The sequence below is a fragment of the Lepidochelys kempii genome, chromosome 1, assembly GCF_965140285.1.
Source record: "Lepidochelys kempii isolate rLepKem1 chromosome 1, rLepKem1.hap1, whole genome shotgun sequence".
NCBI classification, from domain to species: domain Eukaryota; kingdom Metazoa; phylum Chordata; order Testudines; family Cheloniidae; genus Lepidochelys; species Lepidochelys kempii.
Genome location: NC_136380.1, coordinates 142,400,571 through 142,427,370, shown reverse-complemented (window position 1 = coordinate 142,427,370; position 26,800 = coordinate 142,400,571). Strand labels below are relative to the sequence as shown.

At 41.4% G+C, this 26,800-nt stretch overlaps 1 protein-coding gene across 3 annotated transcripts in view; it reads left to right on the top strand.

Moving 5' to 3' along the window:
• Positions 1-1,000: 1,000 nt before the first annotated feature.
• The window catches only part of SMPX (small muscle protein X-linked), a 60,680-nt gene continuing 34,880 nt past the window's right edge, over positions 1,001-26,800 (top strand). Inside the window, exons 1-4 of one of the 3 annotated variants that reach the window (XM_073328078.2) lie at positions 1,001-1,146; positions 5,337-5,398; positions 11,188-11,274; positions 16,758-16,911. In XM_073328078.2, the coding sequence (XP_073184179.1) occupies positions 5,360-5,398; positions 11,188-11,274; positions 16,758-16,898 (267 nt within the window). In that variant the 5' untranslated portion in view covers positions 1,001-1,146; positions 5,337-5,359 and the 3' untranslated portion in view covers positions 16,899-16,911. Of the gene's footprint in view, positions 1,147-2,095; positions 2,174-5,336; positions 5,399-11,187; positions 11,275-16,757; positions 16,912-26,800 lie in introns of those variants that run through there. The other 2 variants (XM_073328085.2, XM_073328068.1) reach the window with 2 other exon arrangements.

The window sequence follows — 26,800 nt, the reverse complement described above, 5'->3', positions numbered from 1 at the left end:
TTATTTCTGGTGATGACATAATTAGGGAAAGAACCTGTTTGACTTTCATATCCTAGGAGGGTAAATATGTAGCATGCATGTTGTAGTATCAAGTGAAATACATGAAATGTACAGGGCTGGCAGTTAGGAAATCATCTTTTTACCTGTAAACTGAATGCATTTGATATGGAAATCATTAAGACAATAAATGTGGACTGCCCACAATGCAGTTTTTAAAGAGTAACTTCACAGAATAAAGCTGCACCTTAAGGCAGGATCAATCCCCTCGCAAGCAATGAGCTACGAGCGCATAATATATTGCAAAAATTCCACTGCTAGCAAAAATTTAAATGTATTATCAGTGCACTCTAAATCATGGCTCTGAAGTCATAGCTGTGAAGTTTGGCATGTTTTAAGTGTAAAAATCCCCTGGCCTCAAAAATATTTTAGTTCCTTCTCACAATAAAACTGGGGTACAAATGAACTAAAGCCAAATGGCAAGAACTTCAAACATAACTCTACTATATAGGCCACCAAATGAACTGAAAAGGAAAAGCCAGCTGAAATCGCAATAAAACAGTTAATATTTCAATATAGTTAAGGTAAAAAATGCTTTGACTTTGTTTTTCATATTGGATTGTGCAGTACCACTCATTAGCACTACTGCTGCCACGTAGGTTTATGGCTGCAACTAATTGGGCCCATAGCTGCTAAGTCTTGTGCAGCTTCTTGTGTGACATCTTCTGCAAATTGTGTAATGAGTTAATGTATATATTTGCAGATCATTTGCATATGACCACAGATTTCAGCTTATGGTCAATACACCCTGTTCCAAGCAGTGGTAGGTTCAGAACACAGAGTTGCACAAAACTTGGCAGCTATGATGGGGTAGGTGGGTGGCTGGTTGGAGAGTTCCCTGAGATATGTAGGTGGGCAAGCCACCTCATCGCAGTGTATCATGCCAGCAAATGCATCCATTACTCATAAGGGAGTGGAGCAGCATGACTCGGCACCATCCTGCAGATGATGACAGTGCAGCAACAGCAGCTCTCTTTGGTTTCTGCTGTCTTCTATTATTGGTGTCCTTGGTCAGACGCGGTGGGAGCAGCTGCAGCAGGAAGAATGTCGGTTCCCATGATGTCACAACGAACTGGAGGCTGCAGTCGTGTGAGTGTGAACATGGGGATGATGTCAAACAAATGTGATCCATTTCTTGTGATTCATGTGTGACCTGGACTGATGGGAAAATCTGCAGTTTGGTGCAAAGCACAACTGCGAGGGTATAGACAGATCAGGGTTTAAAGCTCTCACTAAAGAGGATCAAGAGATGTCTAATGTGCATGACCAGGAGAGGTATTAGGGATGACTGCTCATGTCTGTGCTCTGCCATGATATAGTATAATGAGGTGGACGTATTGTTGCATTAATCGCAATGACTGCTCCCATTTGTACTTTCTAAGCATTTCTTAACCCAGATCCCTAACATTTAACAAATATTTATTAGAGCCAACATTTTCAGAAGAATTCATTCATTTTGTGTGCCTCAGCTTTTGGGGGGCTCACCTGATGCCTGACTTTCAGAGTTCCTCTGGACCATTGCAGCTTCCAATGATTTCAGGCCCAAGGTGTGTCAAACTGGGTGCCCAAAAATTGAGTCAAAAAAATTAGTGAGCACCTTCTAAAAACATGGCTGAAAATGTATGTGTTTGTGAGCAATCCTTGGTTTGGTGCAGTGGTAAAGAGATAACATTGTGCAAGTGGTGCCTGAAACAGAATAGGGAAAGTTTAAGGATATGCACTGCCTTCTACCATTGTGTGCTTTGCTCCTGTGCACACCCAAAAACTACAGTGAGTGTGACAGCAAAAAATGACCCAAAGGTGTGTTTCATTAACAGCTATTGCTTGACACTTGAACCCTGTTTTTAACAGTTCAAGTGTCTCAGAGGGAATGAAGATACAGGGTGTATCAAACTCTATATTTAGGAAGAACAACTGCAAGCTATGACAGGAATTCGCTTTTACACTTAGCTTCTAAACTGAGTTCCACTCCAGCCCTGAGCAGCTCTCAGAGCCATACAGGCACAAAGCACTCTCGCTATTTCAGACACATTTAAAGGCTCACAGTCAAGATCTCAGCTGACTGAAGAACGTGTCTCTTTCAGCATCGAAAAGAAGTGTCTATACTCACTTGACGGTTTGGAACTTTTTTTATATAAATAAATCAGTAAACTAAGCTGAAGGTCTCATTTGCAAACTTGAAAGATTCTGTGAAGTGTCCGAAGTGGTTAGAGGTCTCTGTTTATTTGAACATCTTGTGCATCATATTAATGTGTTTAGTGCAGATTGTTATTGCTACTGCTTTATAATCTATGGGGATCTTAAAAGATTTAAAACAGAAAGCTGCTTTAATACTTAGTGACATCACAAACAAAACTATGTAGCAGCATGCTTAATTTTTTCAAAAAATTTGTTACAGTTGGTAAAAAAAAATGTTGGGGGGGATGGGAGAGATGTAAGTTTTCTTCACTGTAATCATAGCTCCTGTGAACATACAGTAGTGGAGGCAGAAACAACCGTGTTATCGAAAACTTTACGTTATTATTGTATTTGCCTGCAGAATGTAGTAAGTTTGTGCCTGGCAAAGAGGAAGAAGCAAAGTGTGGGTTTCTCCTTCTCCTCAGTACCAGTTAGGTTTCACAGTGGTGTGTAGTTCCTGTCAAAGTCTTTTATAAAAAAACACACTGCAGCTTTCTGGCCAAAACACCCATGGTGTTTGATTTCATGAGTACAGCAGGAGGTAAGAGGACTGCATTCGGGGTTTGGGTTTTTGGTTTTGTTTTTTTGGTTTTGTTTTGTCCTGCTGCTTATGTACAGTAGGATTAAGAAAGATGGAAATTATGATAGTGCCTTGTGTATCTCAGCCACATTTAAAGCAAATTGACTAAGAAATCAGTCAGTCCAGACAGCTGCACATCTTTCTGCACCCCTCTCAGGAATTATTTTTAGCTGAAGGAGAGAAGATAACTTTGTTTTTTAAACTCGTTCCGGAATACTGACTGATTCCTTCCTATTAAATATTCCTGTACATGAGTGATTTCACTACAAAGTAAAAGAGTTTGCATTGGAAGTCAGGCATTAAATAGCTCCAAACCGAAATAAGAGTGTCATTGCTTTCAAAGTTTGCCTTTGCATTCAGGCCATAAAAGGTAAAAGGTAAGGTGTGGGGAAGCCAAAGAGGCTTGAGAACAAGGCTTTGTGTGTATCAGACAATTTGCCTGGCAAAGGGGGTTTGAAATTCTTAGCTGATACTGAATGTGAGCTGTGATTTGTTCAAGTTTGCAAATCTGCTCAAAATGCCAGAAATAACAGAATGTGGGTAACAGCATTTTGTTGAATATCTCTCAGATATACATGGCAAAATAAAAGCATTTATAAAAATATATATTTATTAATCCATGTCTGTCTTTGTGTGGTGTGAGAGAAAGATATTGAAGTAACTTAAGCTTTATTTCTAGACATTTGACAGTCAGTAGTTGTGCTAGAGGTGAATTGGGAGGAGGGAAGGAAGGGAGGGAATGCAGCCAGAGAAGGTTGTCTATTTTTACTCATCAGTGTGCTGTTGTCCTGATTTCTTTGGCAGTAATGAGGGCAGCATGAACTGGAAGGAAAAAATCACCTCCTCCAAAAGCAATCCTACACAATTGTATCATACATCTCTCTTTAGGAACCAGTGTCTGATTGCAATCAGTTTCAACACAGGTTTCTTAGGAACTCACAACATATTACAAAAACTAAGATGGCTTGGTTTAAAGAAAGACATTCTAAGTAAAGATTTAGTCTAATTCCTCACCCATCCATGTTTAAGTATGGCCAAAGGCTGGTGAAAGTATATCAGCTATTTCATGTGAGGTGGGGGAGTGTGTTGCCATATGCTAGAAGCCTTAACTGTAATTTCATTGCTGCTGTGGTTTTGAAGCACTCCCATTGTATTTTTTAAATTCGTATGTGTGTTAATTTCCTTTGCCTTTGTTTTCATTTTTAACTGATCAGAAAGGGGGGAAAGATCATAGCATAAAAGAATTACGTTTTCCCCTGTTATAAGACATAATAGATCATGTCTTTCTAACAGTTTGTGGGTTTTTATAATTCTTGAAATGCAATCACTGAATACCAACACTGTATCAGCATAGGTCCACTTTCTATCAGTCATCTGAGAAAATGATTACTTTCCAGGCATAGTAGCAACTTAAAAAAAAATAAATGAATGCAAGGGGTAAAATCCTGAGAGTTTTGCCATTGACTTAAGTGACAGGATTTCGCCACCAAAGTCAGTCAAACAGACAACACAATGCACTTTGAAGTTACGTAAACTATGTCTGGTTTTAGGTTATCACAGTGAAAAAAAGCACCTGGAACTGTACAATTTATAATTTGTATGATGGGTTTTTTGGTTCGAAATCCTTACACAGACCTACCCAAACTGAAAACATAGCCCTCACAAAAGATAGTAAAAAGCAAAAGCAAAATTCAACCCAATGAGGTTGCTTGAGTGAAACTGATGGTAGAATTTGATTCTTGCTTTCCAGTCAGTCTTTATTGAGCTCCTTGACTTCAGAGTCAGTAGAACTGAGTAAGTGGCCTGGTGTGAATTTGTATATTAAGTCAGTATCAGTTTTTCCACGTTTATCTAAAATGGTCTCCATTCTTAATTCCTTCTTATGCTATTGATCAAAAACTTACTAAAAATCTACTTAATATAAATCTTTGAAGGGAAGGTTCTCTGTGGCCTGAAGATTTCCAAAGGACTTTATAATTTAACAGTGTCTATTCCCCCTCCCACACTCCCCCAGTCTATACAGAAATAGATTTGAGAGTTTTTTTAAGCTTTGGGAGTCAGGCGATGGATACATTTTTATTTGTTAAAAGTGTATGCTCCAGGATTACATTTTTATTTGCAAAGGCCAGATGCAGGCTCACGGCTTTTGTAACCTCTATTTCTATTATGAGACAACAGTAACAGTACGTTGTTTGCCCCCAAACGTCTTCCTTTTGCTATTTGCTCATTCTAGAAAGTCCTTAATGTCTTAAGAATTTCTGATTCCCCTCACTATTATTTTTTTTATGTGAAAGCAGTGTCACCATTTCTGGCTATGAAAGATTAACCAGGAAAGCTCAGGTGTTCTCACTCCCTCAGGTATTAGAAGGGAGTATCTAAGCAACTCTGAAACTGAGACTGAAAGAGTAGAAGGGCTGATGAAATGGATGCCTGTCAAGAAGCAGCATGGGTTAAGTTCTAGTTTATCAAGCTCTGCTATCTGAATGTCAGAGCCTGTAACAGTTTCTCATTTTGCTTGCAGGAATTAAGGTGCTCTCTTTAAGAATGTCAAAACAGCCAGTTTCAAATGTCAGATCCATTCAGGTAAGAGACAGTACTTACATTTCTAATATCAGAAAATAATGAATTTTTACATCAATTGCTTCACAATCTGCATTTTGTTTGTAATGAACAACACTTAAGTGTAGCTAGTGATTATTTTAAAAAGAATAAAAGTTTAGCCGTGGTAGACATGAAAGCACATAAAAACATTGACCTGAGGAATTGCTGGTGATCTGAACAAAAAAAAAAAAAAAAGATTCACAGATTTGATTTAAAAACAATAGCCCTTCGCATGATAAATACTGTTTGTTGATGGGTCTGCTAAACACAACAGGATAATCCACAGAATTTCCATATATACAGCCAATCACTATTATAAGCAAGTCCCATCTCTGAAAACCTGAGGGGTTTCTTTAGAATTAATACATTGTGGTAGAAGTATGGGGATAGATAGATGGCACAGCTTTTAATGTTTGCATGTTTTCATCTTTTCATTCTTTTGAACAACAAAATATATAGTTCCAGTATTCAATTTAACTACATTGTTATTCAGAAAGACATTTTATGGGAAAACCAAAATAAAGTAATCAATGACAAGACTGTGCCAGGTAGGGGTGTCTACTCATTCTGGTTAATTGTAGTTCTTAGAGTCTTTTACAAACATTAACTACAGAACAGTCACAACACCTCTCGGAAGTAGGGGAACAAAGCATGGTGAAACTAAGCCCTTAATTCTTCTCCCACTGAAGTCTATTGCAAAACTACCATTGATTTCAGCGTGAGTAGGAATTGGTCCTAAAACAGTAAGAGCTATACTTTTTTGTTTGTTTGGGTTTTTTTTTTTTTTTTAAATGAAACCAAAGATGATCCTAGAAACTTCTAGGATGTCAATTCACAGAGGCTGGTTACTATGTGTTTTCTAGGCCCCAAAGGCTGGCTGTGCCAGCAAGTGCAGGATATCATTCCCAGACTAAGCTCATGTTAGATTTTAAACTGATAAAAACTTTTAATAAAGAATATTTAAAATTATAGAACACATACATTGTTGAATACACATTATAAATACCCCAGCCATGTCAATTCATGTTCATCAGAAATGATTTTAATATTGCAAATGAAGAAAGAAATAAAGAAAAATTGTACGAGCTGACAATTGCCTGTGGTAGAAAATACAGACAAGGGTTAGTGGTTAAGCATATAACATAAAAAAAAGTACACTAGTTAGTTAAATCAGTTGATCTTAGCCTAAAGGCCAGGGTGCCTCCTCAAATACTAACTTGTACAATATTATTACAATTTTTGTTAAATATATTTTTGCAATAGATTTTCCCAGCATGTTGATAGGAAAAACAGTTTAAGCTTGAAATAGCATAAGAACCCCAAATAGAATTTATCATGGCTGATCTGCCCTAAGTTTTCCCATGATAATACTTTCCTAACTCACTGAGGTATTATGAAGATTAATTAACTAATGGTTGTGCAGCATTTTGAAGCTGCAAGGCCTATATGTGGGTATAGGAGAGAGGTATTATTATTATAAAGTGTGATTTAACTGAACAGAGCTGACTTTTTTGTACAAAAAAGGCATAACTGTTTGAGAGAAGTCTTGGCTTTGAAATCAATGGACATTTTGCCATTGACTTCAGACGGGGAGTCAGGATTTCACCCTTTATATATTTCAATGATTTCAAAATCATTTACATTATTAACTCACAGTTTAGGGGATTTATAACTTGGATCTAAGTTTTAATCAGCTACTAATCTTAATATGTTATATTTAAACAAGTTTTCTTTTTTTAAACACATTTTGAATTAAATTGATTTGCTTGTTTCTTTACTGAAAGAGTAGGGGTGGACACTTTTGGTCATGTCTAAGATTTTTTTCCAACCTCTAAATTGAAACTTTAAACGTCCAAATAACTGTTAGTATTTTTTTTAAAAAAGCTTGTGCCCCCAAATCACTAAATGTAATTCTTTAAGAAAGTCAAAATTATGAAATAGTCTTGAATAACAAATGTTAGAAAAGCAACCACTGCACAGACTGAGTTTTTTACTACATTTCTAAGGAAAGCTGTTGGAAGCTGCTGTAGTAAGAAAACCTACACCGCAACTGATGCCTATTTTTCTTGCAGCTATCTCAGATCCATGATACAAGGTGTCAGTGACTTCTATACACTGTAGCTTGTAGTGATTCATGGATTATGAGCTTTTGCTACTACATACTGATACAATAGGTCCTACATCTCGGGAAATGACAATGTATATTGTGCTACAGATATGGAAATGTAAGGATCCATATCCATACACTGACATGAAAAAATGTAGCTGAAGAAGCTGTCAATAATCTGTGTGTGAAATGTTGTCTGTAGTAGTAGCTGAAAATACATTCTGTCAACATTTACTGCTTTTGATTTTCCTCTCATTTAAGTGCTTTTCTGGTTTAGTGTTTTAGTGGAGGTCCTCTGTTCTGTTCAGAGCTCTGAAAACATTCATATTTTCTCAATTTATTATAACACAATTACCTTCAAGTGGCCCTACAGTTTGTTCATCTGTCCTTCTGGATGAATAGGGGTGACCATGACTCATGGGTCTCACCAATAACACTCCTAAACTGGCCTTCTGGGTTGTTTCAGGGCAGTAGAAGGCACTCAGACTCTCTGGTCTGTATATTCTGTCTCTGCAACACTCCCAACCAGAGAATTAAGTGACTGTAAAAATAAGTCCAGCTCTAGTAGTCCAGATCACTGTATAATAGGCCATCAAGCTGACACATCATACATTTTATCTGTCCATTTATAGTCAGAGAGTAATATTATCTATTAGAGAGACAAGGTGGGTGAGGTAATGTCTTTTATTGGACCAACTTCTGTTGGTGAGAAAGACAAGCTTTCGAGCGACACAGAGCTCTTCTTCAGGGCTGCAACCATATTTATCTATCATTCATTCTCTTTTCAAAAATCTTTGTTTTAAAGACACATTTAAACTAGCCTGCAACTTTCTGTCTGAACTCTCGAATAGATAACAGATCAGACTCTGAACTCAGCTGCACTGACATAACTCTAGAGTACTGCCATTGATTCCAACGGGGAGAAGCACTGACCACTGAAAGGTCATGGTTAAGGTGGTCAGGGGTTTGTGCTGATTTGGCTTCCTCCACTAGTGAAGACCCTTTGGAACGGCTGATGAAATATTAAGCTGCCCTGACTGGCAAAGCCCACAAGAGGAGGAAGCAATAGAAACTCTGCCCACCCTTCCAGTTGGATGAATCCCTCCTGGGGTGCAAAGGCACAGGTCTAAGGCAAAGAGGTAAAATTTGCCATTCCCTTTACCAGCAGGGTGAATTTGACCCACGAATGACAATTCAAACACTATTAAGTGTAACTGACCAACTGGAGGCCAAACTGCTTAAGGTAATTATAACAACATACTTTCCAAATGAGAGGAATGGTGATCCAGTGTTGGGAAGCAAGCATGGAATTTGTGACCTGTTGTGCCACAGGCTTCCTATGTGGCCGCTTAGTTTCTCTTTGCCCATTTTATGGATGGGGACCTGAGGCAAAGAACACTTGCCTTCCTCACAGAGGTACTATGAAGTTAAATACATTAAAGATTGTAAGATGCTGAGATGCTCCTGGAGGCTATATGGGTATGTCTACAAGGCAATTAGACATCCATAACTGATTTGTGCTCGCGGAGCTCAGGCTAAGCTGCTGTTTAATTGCAGTGCAGCATTTGGGCTGGGGTTGCAGCCTGAGCTCTGGGACCCTCCCATCTTGCAGAGTCATAGAGCCCAGGCTTCAGTCCGAGCCTGAATGTCTACAGCGCAACTAAACAGCCCCTTTGCCTGAGCCCTGCGAGCCTGAGTCAGCTGGAATGGACCAGCCGGAGGTTTTTAATTGCTATGTAGTCATACTCTGTAAGTACCTCAGATAGACATAGAACTTGCTCTCATTGCAGCCAATGTAGAGGGTTTTGCCACTGATTTTATTTACAGTAGAATTGAACATACTAGTGAACTTTCCTGAGCACTCCAACCTATTTGAACCAGAAAGGTGCTTGGGGTACCGGATCTAATTACTTCATGTGCTAATTAAACTGGATCCACATTACAGTATGCATTTTACTACAAATACTATTGTGCTTTCATTGCTCTAAAACTTTCATGAAGTCTGTAGATCTGCTTCTGGCACAAGGCACAAATCCATCAGCTATCAAGCAGATCTCCTTCCTACTAGCTGTGGCCCAATCCAGGATTCTTAGGAAGTCCAGCGGCTTTTCTTCTTCTTCTTTGTCCTTTATACCACTTTTCCTAGTGAGGGTCATGGCGGAAGCATGGAGAGTAGGGAGGATCAGACCTCCTTTTCCTCTGCGACAGATTCCAGCTCCTCCTGGGGGATTCCCCAGCGTTCCCAGGCCAGCCGGGAGATAGAATCTCTCCAGTGTGTCCTGGGTCAGGCTTGGGGCCTCTGCCCAGTGGGATGTGCCCAGTAGAGTTCCAAAGGAAGGTTCCCAGGGGGCATCCTTATCAGGTGCCTGAACCACCTCAACTGGCTCCTCTTGATCTGGAGAAGCAGCGGCTCTACTCCACGGCCCTCCAAAATAGCTGAGCTCCTCACCCTGTCTTGGAAAGTAAGCCCAGCCACCCTGTGAAGAAACCTCATTTCCACCGCTTGTACCCGCGATCGCATCCTTTTGGTCATCACCCAAAGATCATGACCGTAGGTGAAGATGGGGACATAGAGCGACCTGTAAATCGAGAGCTTCGTCTGAGAACTCAGCTCCCGCTTCACCACCACGGATCGGTGCAGCACCCGCATCATTGCCGCCACCGCACCAATCTGCCAGTCAATCTCCCGCTTCCGCTTGCCGTCACACATGAACAAGACCCCTAGATACTTGAACTCATCCACTAAGGGCAGGTGCTCTCCCCGGAGAGGACCATGACCTCTGATTTGGAGGTGCTGGTTCTCATCCCAGCCGCTTCACACTCTGCAGCAAAACGTTCAAGTGCACATCGGAAATCGCAGTCTGAAGAAGCAAGGACAACACCATCTGCAAACAGCAGAGATGCCACCTCCAAGTCCCCATACCAGATGCACTCCACAGCTCGGCTGAGCTGTGATATCCTGTCCATGAAAATCCAGCGGCTTTTTGACCAAGTTAATTAAAAAGCTGAAAAAACAGTCATCTTTAAGCACTGTTTGAATCTATTCCATCTAATAGCATTCCGTTGGTGTAAATCCAGCCTCAATCAAATTTGTGGGTAACACCAAAACTGGAGGGGTAGCAAATGTACAGGTGAACAAAACCAAACTGCAAAGTAACCCAGAGAACTTAAAGCAGTGGGGCTGCAGGCAATACAGGGAGCTAACTACTGATAAATATATTAATACTGTATGCACGGGGGAGGAAATAAGTAGCATGACTTCAAAAGGATGGTGGGTGTGGGGAACGGCCAAGCTGCCATTCTCATAACAGGAAAATGTGATTATTTCCATTTTGTCTCTCTAGTACCATCTTAATATTAAGCTTTTATGTAACTAATCACTATAGTTGCCACAGGCAAGGAGCAGGATCAGGAGCTGGAAGCTGGGTGGAGAGGGCCAGCAAGAGGATCTTTATCTTCATAAGCGGCCCATAGAATGAAAGGGTTTGAGAGCCATCACTCCAGCACCAACTCTGTAAAAACACTGCAGTGGCTACAAATAAAAAACACAGAGAGAGATTCACGCCAGTGATCCATTTTTTTGCAATTGCATCTTTGTCTGTAATTTCATTGCATTTAGACTTTTTTTTGGTGTGGTGAATCCATCATGGTTTCCTTCTGACAGGCTAATATCAACATCCCAATGGGAGCATTTCGACCTGGAGCAGGGCATCCTCCCAAAAGAAAAGAATTTATACCTGAAGTGGAGGAGGTAAGAAAAATAATATTTAAACTTAATGCAGGAGACTCTCTGCAGTTTATGTGCTATGCAGCTATCTAGGCTACAGTACAAAATGCCAATCCTAGTTATCACAGGCATGCGTATACCAATCCCAATTGGAAGTCAACCACTGACTGTTGAATACAGTTGATATACCTGGTGTTATTTTTGAAGTCAAAACATACATGGTAATATAAACAAGTACCAGGGTATGTGGTCCTGCTTAGTTAAGAGAATGGCATCAGCAGTGACAGGTGAGGGGAAGGCAATGATGGGAAAGCAAACCAGCACTCTGGGGAGTATATATTGCACGGTGTATAGCCCTAGCATAGTTTACTCCTGACTGGGGCGATGGGAGACCAAGAGGGGGATTGTGACACTCCATTCTACTCCAGGGACACCGATGCTCTCTCTCTAAAAGGGAATATTTTTGGACAAATTATCAGCCTTTTCCCCTAGCTACTATAGACACTTCAGACTTGTAATTTTCTTACTGAAGGTTAATTCTTTCTTCTCCTCTTATCAGTTTCATTGTTAATCAAAACAGAAGAGGTTATTTTGCTAAATTCTCTTATATACTTTACAGTAATGATGCTCTGTTTATAAAGTCATTTGGGGGGGAAAAACTGATCTAACTTATTTTTGAACAAGGCATTTTGGAAAGAAAATGTATAAAGTGACCTTGCAAGCACAGATGGTTTTCTCTTCTGAAAAAAAATTAAAACATATTTGCTATTTAGTAATTCAATTTTGAAGGAATGCAAAAGATATTAAAAAGAAATTAATAACGCATGCACGAGGGTTGGTAGTATATTTGAGAAATAAGATAAATGGCTAGCACTGTTTGATTTAGTTGGATCATTGAATTATAGCTTTGCTCTTCAATTATGTGTATATTATATATGAAACAGGAACTATAGAATTAAAGTTTCTGCTCTGATCCTGTAGCCTTTACTTCCCCAAACCAATGGGACTATTCACATGAGTAAAGGTTCTGCTGAATTATACCTTGTGGTAGCAGTGGAACATAAATGTTCCCAGTGGATTTGTCTTTTCAGTTTTTTCTGTTTATTTAGCTTTTGCAGTACAATCCATGGTTCTATCTTTAAGGCCATTAGAGGCAAATCTATCTGAACATTATGGGCTATATTTTGAGAACCTCTCAAGGAAGATGTGTCACATTCAATGGGCTGAAATCCTTGTAAGTTTTGTATGTGAAAAAAATGGAGTAAAAGGGCATGTAGCAAGCAAATTGAGTGGGAGGACATGGGAATTTCAAAAAAGAACACTGTCTCTTCACCTAGATATTTGCTTCCCTAATCTTACCACCATCCGGCATTTTATTGACTCTTTAGACCTCCTTTGATAAAGTTAGAGATCAAGTTCCAATCTCAGCTGCACAGTACACATTGCACATGTAGTGGGGGATAATTTGAGGCACGTAGTTATGAATGCCACATATCTGAGATTAAAAAGTAACCCTAAAAATAATGTATAGAATGGAACCTCTCCAAAACATGTCCAAACCTTACATGGTCCCAAAGACCAAAATGTAACCTAAGTCAGTTACAACACAGTACTACAAAAGAGAACTCTGTTGTAAGTGATTTAGGCAGCAATCATTTTTAAACAGGTCCTCTACAGATAGTTCTGGAATTCAGGCCCTTATTCTTTTCTGCTTAGTCAAGTTATCAGGCAATGAAACTGTGTAAGAAAACAATACTGTCTGGTAACCATCTATGTCTCCTGAGACCTTCTGCTGCCTCCCTTCCACTCCTTCTCCGTTAATTTACTTACTCTACTTGCCTTAATCCCAGATTGTGAGGTCACCTGGACACTGCTCAGTGCCTAGTACAATGTGGTCCTGATTCCTGATTGTGGTCCTCACACATTACCACAACAGAAACAATATATAATAGTAATAATAAATATAAAGGAAGCCAACACATATTCTTACTGTAGTACAGTATACTTTGTATGGTGCTTAAATGAAGTCAGAATTAGAGCTGGATTTATACTGTGATCAATTTTTTGTGATATCCACTCTAGTTTGTTATTTTTGTGCCCCATTAGCATTCTGTTTCCCCAAAGAGTTGTAGATTTACTTGTACTAGCTCTCACATTTGCAGTAAGCATGCACAAGTATTTCTATGAGAAATGATATATTTTAACTGGAACAGAATTCTGGAATAAACCTTTCACCAATACTCTGGCTCTTAGGCAGTGAAACAAGACAGACAAACATCTGATCACATCATTAGTAACATGCATGCACATGTAAGTTATTTTGCATGAATTAAATGACATAAAATTAAATACAAATGTATCAAGCCAATCAAACTTATAGTAGCCTAAATTTCCTGGAGATGATGCCTCATGAAAAGCCCTTGTGGCCCAGAAAGGCAGAAGTTAAAATGTTTCTACAATTCTCTGCTGCTTCTCCCTGAGAAATTGAAGCCACAGTAGATTCACTCTTCCTCCTGGAAAAACAATGAGAAATCCTTGTGGCACCTTAGAGACTAACAAATTTATTTCGGCATAAACTTTCCTGGGCTATAACCCACTTCATCAGATGCACGGAGTGGAAAATACAGTAAGCAGGTATAAATATACAGCACATGAAAGATGGGAGTTCCCTTACCAAGTGGGGGGGGGTCAGTGCTAATGAGGCCAATTCAATTAGGGTGGATGTGGCCCTTCCCAACTGTTGACAAGAGGGGTGACTATCAACAGAGGGGAAATTATTTTTTGTAGTGCTAATGGGGCCAGTTCAATCAAAGTGGATGTGGACCATTCCCAGCAGTTGACAAGAAGGTGTGAGTATCAGAGGGGAAATTATTTTTTGTAGTAACCCAGCCACTCCCAGACTTTATTCAAGCCTAATCTGATGGTGTCCAGTTTGCAAATTAATTCCAGTTCTGCAGTTTCTCATTGAAGTCTGGTTTTGAAGTTTTTTTGTTGAAGAATGGCAACTTTTAAGTCTGTTATTGAGTGTGCAGGGAGATTGAAGTGCTCTCCTACTGGTTTTTGAATGTTACAATTCTTGATGTCTGATTTGTGTCCATTCATTCTTTTGTGTAGAGACTGTCCAGATTGGCCAATGTACATGGCAGAGGGGCATTGCTGGCACATGATGGCATATATCACATTGGTAGATGTGCAGGTGAACGAGCCCTTGATGGTGTGGCTGATGTGGTTGGTCCTATGATAGTGTCCCCTGAATAGATATGCGGACAGAGCTGGCAACGGGGTTTGTTGCAGGGGTTGGTTCCTTGGTTAGTGTTTCTGTTATGTGGCGTGTAGTTGCTGGTGAGTATTTGCTTCAGGTTGGGGGCACTGTCTATAAGCGAGAACTGGCCTGTGTCCCAAGGTCTGGGAGAGAGAGGAATCATCCTTCAGGATAGGTTGTAGATCCTTGATGAGCTGGAGAGGTTTTACTTGGGGGTTGTTGGTGATGGCTAGTGGCAGTCTGTTACTTTCTTTATTGGGCCTGTCCTGTAGTAGGTGACTTCTGGGTACCCTTCTCGCTCTGTCAATCTGTTTCTTCACTGCCCACACTAAGATGGCTACCCCTCTGAAACCTCTTCCTCCTGGAGCTATATTTGGTCAATCAATTACTAGAAATAATACTATTATTGTATTAATAGTACTATTAATACTATTGGACTGTCACCAGAACCTGAAATATTTTCAAAGGGGATTCCAGCAAAACAAGTTTCAGAACCCCTGATATAGAACTTAGGCTGGAAAAATCTTAAATTCCTTGCTGGAAAACTACCTACCCACCTTAAAGTCAATTGAGATGAAATGTCCCGGTTGTAGACTGTAAGCACTGCCACAGTATAAATGTTCAACTACTACAGTTAATAATAATAATAAATGGTCCTTTCTGGTCTTAATGTCAAGGAAACAGTAGGAATTAGAGATGGGGGGACGAGAGGGGAAGAATTAGGCTGTCTTCAATAACAGCATTGTACAGATGGCACCTGGCTTGACAGCTTCTCACAGAGAGAAGCTGTCACCAGCTGTCTTGTACTTGTATTAAGACTAGCTTCACTGAAACCTAAATCCAAGAAACACAAGGTGATGTAATTGGGCAAAGGGAAAGATTCTGAAGACTTGGCCAAAACCATGACACCATCTTTTGAGGGCATCTACCCACCAACTGACACAACAAGGTAATACATAGTTCTGGGCTTGTTCTGTATGTTTCACTACTCCTGGACATCTGAATTACAGTTGGGTGAAAAACAGGTTTTTTTGTTCATTGGCAATTTAGAAAAGAAAAAAATGGGTTTGGATCAAACAAAGCATTGCATTTAAAAAGAATGAAATGTTTCCTTGTGATTTTGAGCATTTTAAAATAACTTTGAATTTTTAAAAATAAAATTAAAGGAAATTTTGAAAGGAAAAGTTGTTTCAGACTGAAAAATCAAAACATTTCACTTAGAAAATTTCAAAACTGACTGTTTTGATTTTTTCTGAACTTTTAAAAAGTTTTTTTCAAAATGAAAAATTCAGCAAAATCAACATGCACTCAAGAAGTTATGTGGTATCACCGAATGAGCATTTTTGCTGAAAAAAAAAAAAAGTTGTATGTAGAAAAGTTCATCCAGCACTACTCCACATGGTGTTAGAAGCCAGAAATGCATCCCTTCCAGTCATAGCTGGACCAGCCAAAGTGATTTATCACCTCCAGCTTCAGTCATGGCCATGTACGACAAATAAGGGTTGTCAATGGAAGACCATGAAGAAGCTGCAGATAATACAGCATGTGGTAGGCCATGTTATAACTAACACAGATGACAAGAACATACCCCATCCTCACCTCCAATGCTCCAACACTCTACATTAGCTCCCTGTTTGAGTCCAGACCCAGGTCTTGGTCTTAATTTTAAAGATTCCCACTACGCTGTGTTGCAAATCTCTCAAAATCCATCTCTTCCACAGGGCCTGATCCAAAGCTCACTGAAGTCAATGGAAAAACTCCCATTGACTTTAATAGGCTTTGGATCAGGCCCTTAGTGCCCATGAGCTACCATCACAGCTCTGCTCTTCAGAGACTCGGGAGTTGCAGAATATTAGGTTTCTCAGTAGCTAGAGCTCATGGCTATGTAACTCGACAAGATATTAGGTCATAAAAATGGACATTTACTTTTCTTCCTTTTGACTGCCTATGGCACTCCACCAGATTCACTTCCCATTATTCCTTTAACATAGTAAATTGCTACTCACATGTAGAAAGATGTAAATCCTTGTGCATTCAGCACACTTTAATGTATTTTTCAAAACATGTGCAGGCATCTCAAGGCATCTACTAACCAAGTTAATTCCTTCTTACAGCTGTCCAGTTTCCATTGTGATTACATTTAGCATCAAAAAAACCTTTTCACGTTTCCCAATTAATCTGATCTCTGTTTATGCTCAAGAGATGTGTATGGTTATTGTAAGGTGACTATTTTCCCTTTGCACAGAGCATTCCTGCTTCTACAGAGGAGGAGAAGGAGAAGAAGCAGCTCCCAGGAGCCAAGAAACTTCCAGGCCCTGCTGTCAACTTATCAGAGATCCAGAATATAAAGAGTGAGCTGAAATTTGTCCCCAGAGCTGACCAGTAGTAGAAAAGAACAGGTGAGTAAAAGAGATCTTTCTTTACTGTGGCTTTAGGAACTACAGGCAGATCCAAAGCCCATTTATGTCAATGGGAACACACACACACTCTCACAATTAGGAGTTTGTCTATGATCAGTAGCAAAGCTTTGAAATAGAAAAATTCATCAACATAGCAAAGACATTGATTTTAAAATTATTTTCACCTGATTTTGAACAAGTCTCTCTAAATCTCGGCCTCTGTTGTCTTACATTCTGGCTATTTTTGGACTTGAGTCCTAAAGCAAGGAACTTCCATCTCTATTAAAAAAAGCATTGGCCGATTTCCTTCAAAAGTCTGAATCTGTAAAGGTACATCAAGCAGTATCAATAAGGATTCAGTTTTAAAGGGAGAGGGGGCAACTGAACCTGGCTAAAAATAGCAAAAGTGATTTGTGTCACATAGTATCTAACAGAACAGTTCATTTGCCAATTACTTCTATTGAAACAAGTCCTTTGTATCCTGGAGAAAGGGCAGAGGAGCTGTAAGTGAAATAAAAGAATGGCATCTGGAATCTTCTGCCTAGTCACATAAAAGAAGAAAAAGCAATATAGAACATAATGCAGGAGGATTCTGTAACTGCAGAACTGAAGAGTATCCGGGGCCTGGAAGGATATGATGTGCAATCAAAGTGATTTGGCCCAAAACACATTGTAACATTTATTTGTTTGTGTACAACATAAATGTGTCAATTTACAAAAAAACCCAACCAAACAAAAAACCCCTTTAATACTTTATTGTGTTTCGCCTTCTGTGGCAAAATGTTCCTGTGATTTTCAAGTAACAACAGAGGCTTTCTCCTTAGGAAACCTGGAAAAAGGGAAATTAACCTTTTTGTAAAATGTAATATTGTAGTCATCATATTAAACCAGTGCCCAGAGAAATATGAATTTTTAATGTAGAGCTTTAAAGTTTCCTCCTTCTATGAGAGATAGTCAGACCTAAATTTAACCCCAGATTTAGTTTCAGATGACTGTTATTCTTAGTGTTTGAAAATTGTTGTCTTATAATTAGTCTACTGGGGATCTGGCAATGATGATTATCACATGCCCTGAAGTGCAGTATAAGAAAATACATTGCTACATGGATGGATACCCAACTAAATTAAATCTTTAAAGCTGTTAGATCATCATACAGCAAAATAACTTGGCATTGCAGTTGTATTCCCTTCTTCCCCAACCCATCTTCTCATGCTTTTATTGCTTCTCAGGTTCGGAGAGTGACATGAATGGGGGTGCTGAGTCAGGTAGCTTAGGGAAAGTGAAGGGGTTAAAGAATGCCTTAGAAAGGGATGAAGGGGAACTTTTGGTTCTCTAGGGTCTTTTATATCCCAGCCCAGGGAGCTTCCATTAGGAGGTGGGGATGCTATGTGGTGCTGAATCACCAGCTGGGAGCAGCAAGGGCTAGTGCAGTGGGCCCAGTTCCTTCCCATTGGAGCCTGAGCTTTGGGTTGGCCATGACTGGAGGAGCCGCTCCAGGACTGGCAGCGGCATTGGTAGTCTAGTTGCAGGTGTGGGTAGAAGCAAAAGCGGAGACCACATGGTGCTGTAACTCCTTGTCAGGGCTGTGGGGTGGCAGGCCCAGCTCCTTCTTCTGGCCATGTTTATAAATGCGCTCACTTGGGTACCAATCATTTTAGCCAGAATTTGGTCTAAGGAGAGCGTTCGGCCATATGACTTGCCTATCATTGAAGTGTTGTTTAACTCACTAATAGGCTAACCTGACAGACCCTTGTACCCTTAGGTTGTTTGGCCATCATGTGTCAACATTGTTATTTTCCAGCCTGTAGTGTGGCCCTGCTCCCCAGCCTTCCTCCCTCTATCGTCACCCTTGTGCACAGACCATCTCGTTCACCTTCCTGTGAAGACAAAGTTCAGATTCCTTTGAGAACTGCAGCAAATAACTTTTCTCAGATATAACAGTCAAAACCCAAATCAGTTTACATTAAACAATAGAACTCTTAGGAAACAAGGAATGGCCACACTGGATCAGATCTGAGGTCCACCTACTCTGGTATCCTGTGGCTGACAATGGCCAGTGCTTCAGAGGAAGGTGTAAGAACTCCACAGGGGGGAAATAGGGGATAATCCGCCCCCACATTAGGGCTCATTCTGATCTCTAATAGCTAGAGATTGTTTTAAACCCTGACGTTTGGGATTGAGTCTACTGTTAATTTACAGAAATGAGTTAGGGTACATCTATACAGCAAAAAAGCTCCACAATAGCAGGTCTCAGAGCCAGGGTCAAATGACTCAGGCTTGTGCTACGGGGCTAAAAGTAGCAGTTTAAATGTTCCCGCTCGGGCTGGAGTCTTGGTGGATCTCAGAGCCTGGGCTCCAGCCCAAGTGGTTATGTCTGCACTGCTATTTTTAGCCCAGTAGTACAAGCCCCATGAGCCCAAGTCCCCTGAGACTCACTGCTGCTGGGTATTGTTGCAGTTTAGATGTACCCTTAGTCAAATAACAAGCACAGGAGGAGGAAGAGCTATGGAAAGATATCCTCAGCAGCCCTAGACTTTGTATGGTGGCGATTGTAGGGTTACCTCCTCAGTAACCCATTAGAAATCTGTCTGGCCTCTAAAAAGCTGTCAACAGAGCAGCATCTCTAACAGTGGCTTCACTTGAGAGAAATGAGCCTTTGGGTAGTAGGACTCTTTTACCCCTCAGTTATAAGAATGGCTTTCTTTGATGTGTAGATATCAATTATTTATAAAATATGTTTGTTTCCCTATTGTGGTGTTAAATGGTCACATTAACTTTCCTTCCAATCAAACTCTTGCTTGTAAGTACAAAAGTATCATTTCTATTACCCAACATAGATTGCTTTTAAACTGCATCGTGCTTGAGAGGGTTTCCTTCTTTCTTTCCCCGGTCATTGATTCAGACATAGCCTTCAGTTAGCTTGTCCTTTGTCCCCCACATTTAAGCAGAACAAGAGGAAACAGCTAACACTGAAATACAATAATACAAACCCTAGGCATCTCCTCTAATGAACATGCGTTGTCCTGCTAACATTTGTACTCTATACCTTGCTTGTACTTTGCCATGGTATCAGCTCACATTGATAAGTCAGCACAGTCCTGGAGTTCCAGATTAAGGGGAAAACCTATCCACTTCCCTATGCTTGAGCAGCTGGGCCTGGCACTGTGGCACAGGGAGAAGGGGGCCATCAGAGCTGGGATGAGATTGCAGAAACCTCCCTTCGGGACCCTGAGTAGTAACACCGGCAAATAACAATAATAATAAAAAAGTCACTGCATGTTTGTTGCTTCCACCTCCAGGCTGCAGTAGAGTCTGCAAGTCTGCATTCCCCCCACACTCTGTACATCCAGCTTCCTGCCCTATCTCTCCCCACCAGGGTATATGACCGATGGATCTGATTGTCTGGAGCGTCACCAGCTCCATACACACTCCTCCCCAAAGCCCGCTGGCTGCTGGGGTACATTCCATCCCCACTGAGCTGGGCTTCCTGGCATGGAGTTCTGAAATCCTAGTTTTCTTCTGCACTGCAGTAATTGCGATGGAGCCAAGGGTGAGGGGGCAGGGTTGTCTCATCAGAGGATAGTGCAATATGCTACCACATCCTATGTATACCCCTCTTGCGTGGGGGCGAGGCGGTAGTGTCATAGAGAGCACAGTAGGGGAGATGGAGGAGTTAGTTTTGGTATTAGGCAAATATGAAAAATAAATTGCATTGCAGAAGGTTTTCTTAGAAAGATTTATATTTTTACTCTTTTTTGAGCTTTAAATGAAATAACATAGCAACATGTTTTATGACAAGGAGCACCTCAAACTTACGTATATAAGGATCCACTATCACATATGTCTTAATAGCCTGTCTCCTTACATAAGGCAGAAAAAACTCCCAGGATACTTCCATAGCACTTATAGGATTATCCTGTGGTGCCCTGATGGGAGAGACTCCTTAGGACTATGGCAAAGTACTGAATACCAAAATGGAAGCCTTCTCTCTCCTCCACACCTCCAAAGAGAGGTCCTCAACTTGGCTAAAGATGGAAGGGCACATTCATAGCCTAAGCCTTGCCAATAATTTAATATCCTCAACCTCTCAGTTTCCGTTGATCTGGGCAAGAATATAAAATATATATATATAACTAAAGGCAGATCAAAGGATCCTTGTGTCAGATCTCACCCACTCTCTGAGCAGCTTGTAACAGTTTGGTGTAATGACTAACAGATGTAAAGGAAATCAAGATAGTGCAGCTGTGCTCCTGTTTAAGAACTTTAAGTAGGAGGCAGATCGCACAGTCCAGAGTGATAAGGGAAAAGTATGGGCTAGATGAGTTTTTGGCACTCAATTTAACATGATCGCCCATTAGGGTGACCAGATGTCCCAGAGGCTTTGTCTTATATAGGCAACTATACCCCTTTGCCTTAAAAAAAAAAGTATCCGATTTTTCACACTTGCTAGCTGGTCACCCTGCCTCTCACCCACTCATTCACTGTTTAGCCCAGTGTTTGTCTGAGATAGATTTTGCATTCTTTACTCCTAGTTTCTCTTTTGTCAACTTCAGAGAGGATCAATCCCTGATCCTCTGCTAAGGGGGCTATTTTCAGTATGGCCAACCCCAAGTGGTCAACAAGCATGTCAGACCTCCCAAAATTATGACATTGGCTTTAAAATTAATAATTGTAGTACATAATAAATAATAAGTATAATAATAACCATCAATAATAAATAATAGTACATTATTTTGGGTCGTTTTGGTTGCCTTCTAGTTTTTGAGCCTTTAGAGTGTGGTCAGGTCATGTTTTCAGGCTTCTCTCTGCAACCACAAGGGCTAGGAATGTTTCTTTTAAAAATGAAAACTGAGATTCCCACATAATCACTTGTCTCCAGGTGCTGAGACGTCAGGAAGAACACCAAATAGCATGAGATTCACAATAAAATCATCAGTCGGTGACACAGCCTCATTCCCACCTGCTCCAGTTCTGAGTCAATTACTCCCCCTTATCTTTTTCTTTTAGAGACCAATTTCTTCATATGTTATTTCCCATGACTAGACAGGGCAGTGAGCTCCTGGAAGCTGAGTAAATGGTGAGGCTGTTGCCTCTGAAGCAGACTCTCACTGCCACCAGGAGTCACTGCTGAGACCCTCCACTCCCTCTCCTCCACTACCCATCAAATGTTACTGAGAGCAGCTACCATTAATTTCCTGCCCCTTTGCAAATCAAGGAGAGTTTTCCTACAGCGCCAATGACATCCTATGGCTTAAATGGGGGAATGGAGGTAGAGAAAAGATTGAGGAGACTTTGACTGCTTATATCCCTCAGCACAGATGAAGGACCCTAGGAAATTTTATGAGAGTTACACAGGGTAGAGTGAGGGAAGGAACACACTCATTCCTACTGATGGGCAGGAGCACCTATATGAGCCAATCAAACAGGCAATAACTGAGCGTTGCCCTTTTGGACATGAAAACTAACTGCACTGACACCTTGTCAAGGTTCCTCCCCCACTCTGAACTCTAGGTACAGACGTGGGGACCTGCATGAAAACCTCCTAAGCTTCTCTTTACCAGCTTAGGTCAAAACTTCCCCAAGGTACAAACTATTTTACCCTTTGCCCCTGGACTTCCACTGCCACCACCAAACTTTATCTGGGTTCCTGAAAAAACATAGTTTGGACACGTCTTTCCCCCCAAAATCCTCCCAACCCTTGCACCCCACTTCCTGGGGAAGGTTTGGTAAAAATCCTCACCAATTTGCATAGGTGACCACAGAGCCAAACCCTTGGATCTTAGAACAATGAAAAAGCATTCAGTTTCCTTACAAGAAGAGTTTTAATAGAAGTAAAAAGGAATCACCTCTGTAAAATCAGGATGGTAGATACCTTACAGGGTAATTAGATTCAAAACATAGAGAATCCCTCTAGGCAAAACCTTAAGTTACAAAAAGGATATACAGACAGGAATATTCATTCTATTCAGCACAATTCTTTTCTCAGCCATTTAAAGAAATCATAATCTAACACATACCTAGCTAGATTACTTACTAAGTTCTAAGACTCCATTCCTGTTCTGTCCCCGGCAAAAGCATCACACAGACCCTTTGTTTTTCTTCCTCCTCCCAGCTTTTGAAAGTATCTTGTCTCCTCATTGGTCATTTTGGTCAGGTGCCAGCGAGGTTACCTTTAGCTTCTTAACCCTTTACAGGTGAGAGGATTTTTCCTCTGGCCAGGAGGGATTTTAAAGGGGTTTACCCTTCCCTTTATATTTATGACACACCTTCAAAGCAAGCATTCAAAGATTACAGAGCATTTTGCTCAACACTGGAAAAGATCTGCATTAATTTTTCTTTTAACAGAAATGTGCAAAACAATTCTTTACATTCACCAACATCTTTATTTTAAACAGATAATGTTTATACTTGGATGAGACATCCACAGATGAATAATTCAAAGAACTGTCATATTTTATAGAAAATGTGACAAGAAGCATGTACTGGTAGTTAACATTTAAACAAATTATATCCCATTATAGCACCTCTTATGTTCAGGAGCTAATTTCCAGAGAGTTTGAAGTTGTGAACACTTGTGCATGCACCTCCCTGCCTCAGTTACGTTTACCCCCCTCAGAAGTTCTAATACACTCTAAGAACAAAAAGTTTCTCACACGAGTGCTGTGGGGTCAGCAAATAGACCTTTTCATTTCAGTCTACAATGAGGGACAGAATTTTTCAGATCAGCAGGGAGAAGGTTCTAGCTAATTGGTTCAGAAGCAGACAATGCCCTACTTCCATATCATTTTGTGTGTGTGTGAATTAGGGCTATTAAATAATTGGTTTCCTTCGATCATGGTGTATTACATAATACTGTGCGCTGAGCCTTTGTTGTGAGACATATTTATACACTGAAAACTAAGTTTCCAACAGTGCTGTTCTTGCATAACTTCCTAAGGATTAGGTTACTGTTTAATCACTGGTGAGTTGGAAGCATCCTACAAAGGAAGCCCAGAAACATAGGATGACTCTGGAAGCTACCGGGGTGCAGGTCTCCCTTTCGGTGGAACAGCTTACTTCCCTGATATGCTGGCCAGTATGTGGGAAGATGGAGCACAGCCATTGCTCTGCCTCTTGCCTGCCTCTCTCTACATATGCAATATAAATTACATCTGTTAAAAAAAAACAGTTGGAATGCAGTCTCCTTAGAACTTTCTGAACATGTGATTATCTAGCCCTAAAATCTAAGGCTCCATTTCTACAATCTGATCTGTGTAGACCAGAGGTGGGCAAACTACAGCCCGTGGGCCACATTCAGCCCTTGGGACCCTCCTGCCCGGCCCCTGAGCTCCTGGCCCAGGAAGCTCGCCCCAGGCCCCACCCCTGCTATCCCCTCCGGGGATACTGCTCTGGGCAGTGGAGCTGCGAGCTCTTGCCGGGCAGCACAGCTGCAGAGCCTTGGCCTGACCTGGCGCTGTGCGGTGGCGTGGCCGGCTCCAGCCAGGCGGCACGGCTGCCTGTCCTGGTGCTCTGGGTGGTGCATCTGTAGCGCCGCCAGCCACTGGTGCTCCAGGTAGTGCGTTAAAGGGGCAGGGAGCAGTGGGGGTTGGATAGAGGGCAGGGGAGTTCGGGGTGGTGGGGAGTTCGGGGTGGTGGTCGGGGGTGGGGATGTGGATAGGGGTCAGAGTGGTCAGAGGGCGGGGAACAGGGGGGTTGAATGGGGGCAAGGGTCCCGGGGGGAAGTCAGGAATGAGAAGAGGGGGTGGATGGGGCGGCGGGGGGCAGTCAGGGGAAGGGGTTCCGGGGGTAGTCAAGGAGAAGGGGTGGTTGAATGGGGCAGAGGTCCTGGGGGGGGCAGTCAGAATGAGAGGAGGGGTTGGATGGGGCGGCGGGGGGCAGACAGGGGAAGGGGTTCCGGGGGCAGTCAAGGAGAAGGGGTGGTTGAATGGGGGCAGGGGTCCCGGGGGGAAGTCAGGAATGAGAAGAGGGGTTGGATGGGGCGGCGGGGGGCAGTCAGGGGAAGGGGTTCCGGGGGCAGTCAAGGAGAAGGGGTGGTTGAATGGGGCAGAGGTCCTGGGGGGGGCAGTCAGAATGAGAGGAGGGGTTGGATGGGGTGGCGGGGGGCAGACAGGGGCAGAGGTTCTGGGGGCGGTCAAGGAGAAGGGGTGGTTGAATGGGGCAGAGGTTGGGGGGCATTCAGGAATGAGAGGAGGGGTTGGATGGGGTGGCAGGGGGCAGATGGGGCAGGGGTTCTGTGGACGATCAGGGGACAGGGATCAGGGGGGTTGGATGGAGCAGGAGTCCCGTGGGAGGCTGTCAGGGGGTGAGAAGCAGGGGGGGTTGGATAGGGGGCAGAGGCCGGGCCATGCCTGGCTGTTTGGTAAGGCACAGCCTCCCCTAACCGGCCCTCCATACAATTTCGGAAACCCGATGTGGCACTCAGGCCAAAAAGTTTGCCCGCCCCTGGTGTAGACAGACTGATTCCCACAGAAAGTCTCGCTGACATAAACGGAGCTTTGCATAGGCTTAAAGGCCCATTCATGTGGATCCAGGTGCCTTTGGTCAGTAGTTATATGGTCTGCAGGAGAAAAATACATACAGTAATATATGATTTTTCTTGGGAGCATCACACAGAACATAGTTACAGAGCTATGAATGAGATTATATAGTGGTTTTACCTCCCTATACAGGGGAATTATATCATCATCTTAAGCCATGTGCAGTGCACCCATATATTATGGTGACAAGCCTGTAATAAATATTACAACTACTTAACCATACAAAGTTCAAGCACCATAGATTGTAAGTACCTTAATCAGAGTAAAGGGCTAAGTGCTCTCAAACACACAACATGCAACTCAATCCCTTATTAATGGCACAACGCTTTTTATCAAACTTACATAAATTGTAGTCAATTAAACTGACAGAGTGATTCGAAATATCATAGCTTGGACATGACAACCAAGCTAATTTATTTCTCATAGACTTAGTCCCCTCGTCATTTCATTTTATAATGTTTTCCTCCTGTCATTTGATAGGAGACTACCTAATTAAGTTTTCACAGCCCGGCACTCAGGAACCATCTAAATTACTTTTTAAATGTACTTTGGATTTTTTGTCATCTAATTTGAAACTTTGTACTGATGTCATACAGGCTACTTATAAGGAATATATTCTATTGCCTTTAAATAGGACAGTTTTAACATATGGAGCCAAATCTAGAGATCCCCTTGCTCCTTTCTCCCTCAGTCTGTAGTTCGGCAAACTTCCATTGGGTTCAGTGATAGTTTGCCAGTCTTGAGGCCTTATCTGTATTTGGGATTAGCCCTGAGTCAGCAATTGATGGCCAACAACTGGTGCAGTTGCATGATTTCACCTGTACTTCATTTTGATGGATGTCACTCAGTTTAGTCCCGAGGTTACCTCAGTGCCACACAAATTGGATGACCTGTCACTTTTCTTGTTGAAAATTATTAGCATTGTAAATAAAGAGTCATGAAATTGAGGCTGAAGTCCAAATTGATTATATTAAGGGAATGAATCCCACAACATTTTCAAGTTTCCTCTCATTCTGAGCCTTTGTCACGTTATATTCCACATTTGAGCATTGGCATGTTGTAACTGCTCTGGGGAAAACATCTAGTGTAGATAACAAAAGTCAGTTCAGCAAACCTCTGATTGAAATCTCAAGTCAGCCAAACCAGTACGAACAGTGGCTTTCCTTGTCTACGTTTAGGGATTGCATTGGTGCAACTAGGTCTGTAATGGACCACTAATGCAATAAATCCCAATGACCAACAAGGACAGAGTAAAAGCCTCAGCATTGAGGCCCATAGTCAGAAGTTCCCCTTCCTTTGGTAACATTTACTTTGAGTTGATAACACTGTTATTAATACTTCAGCTTTTAATT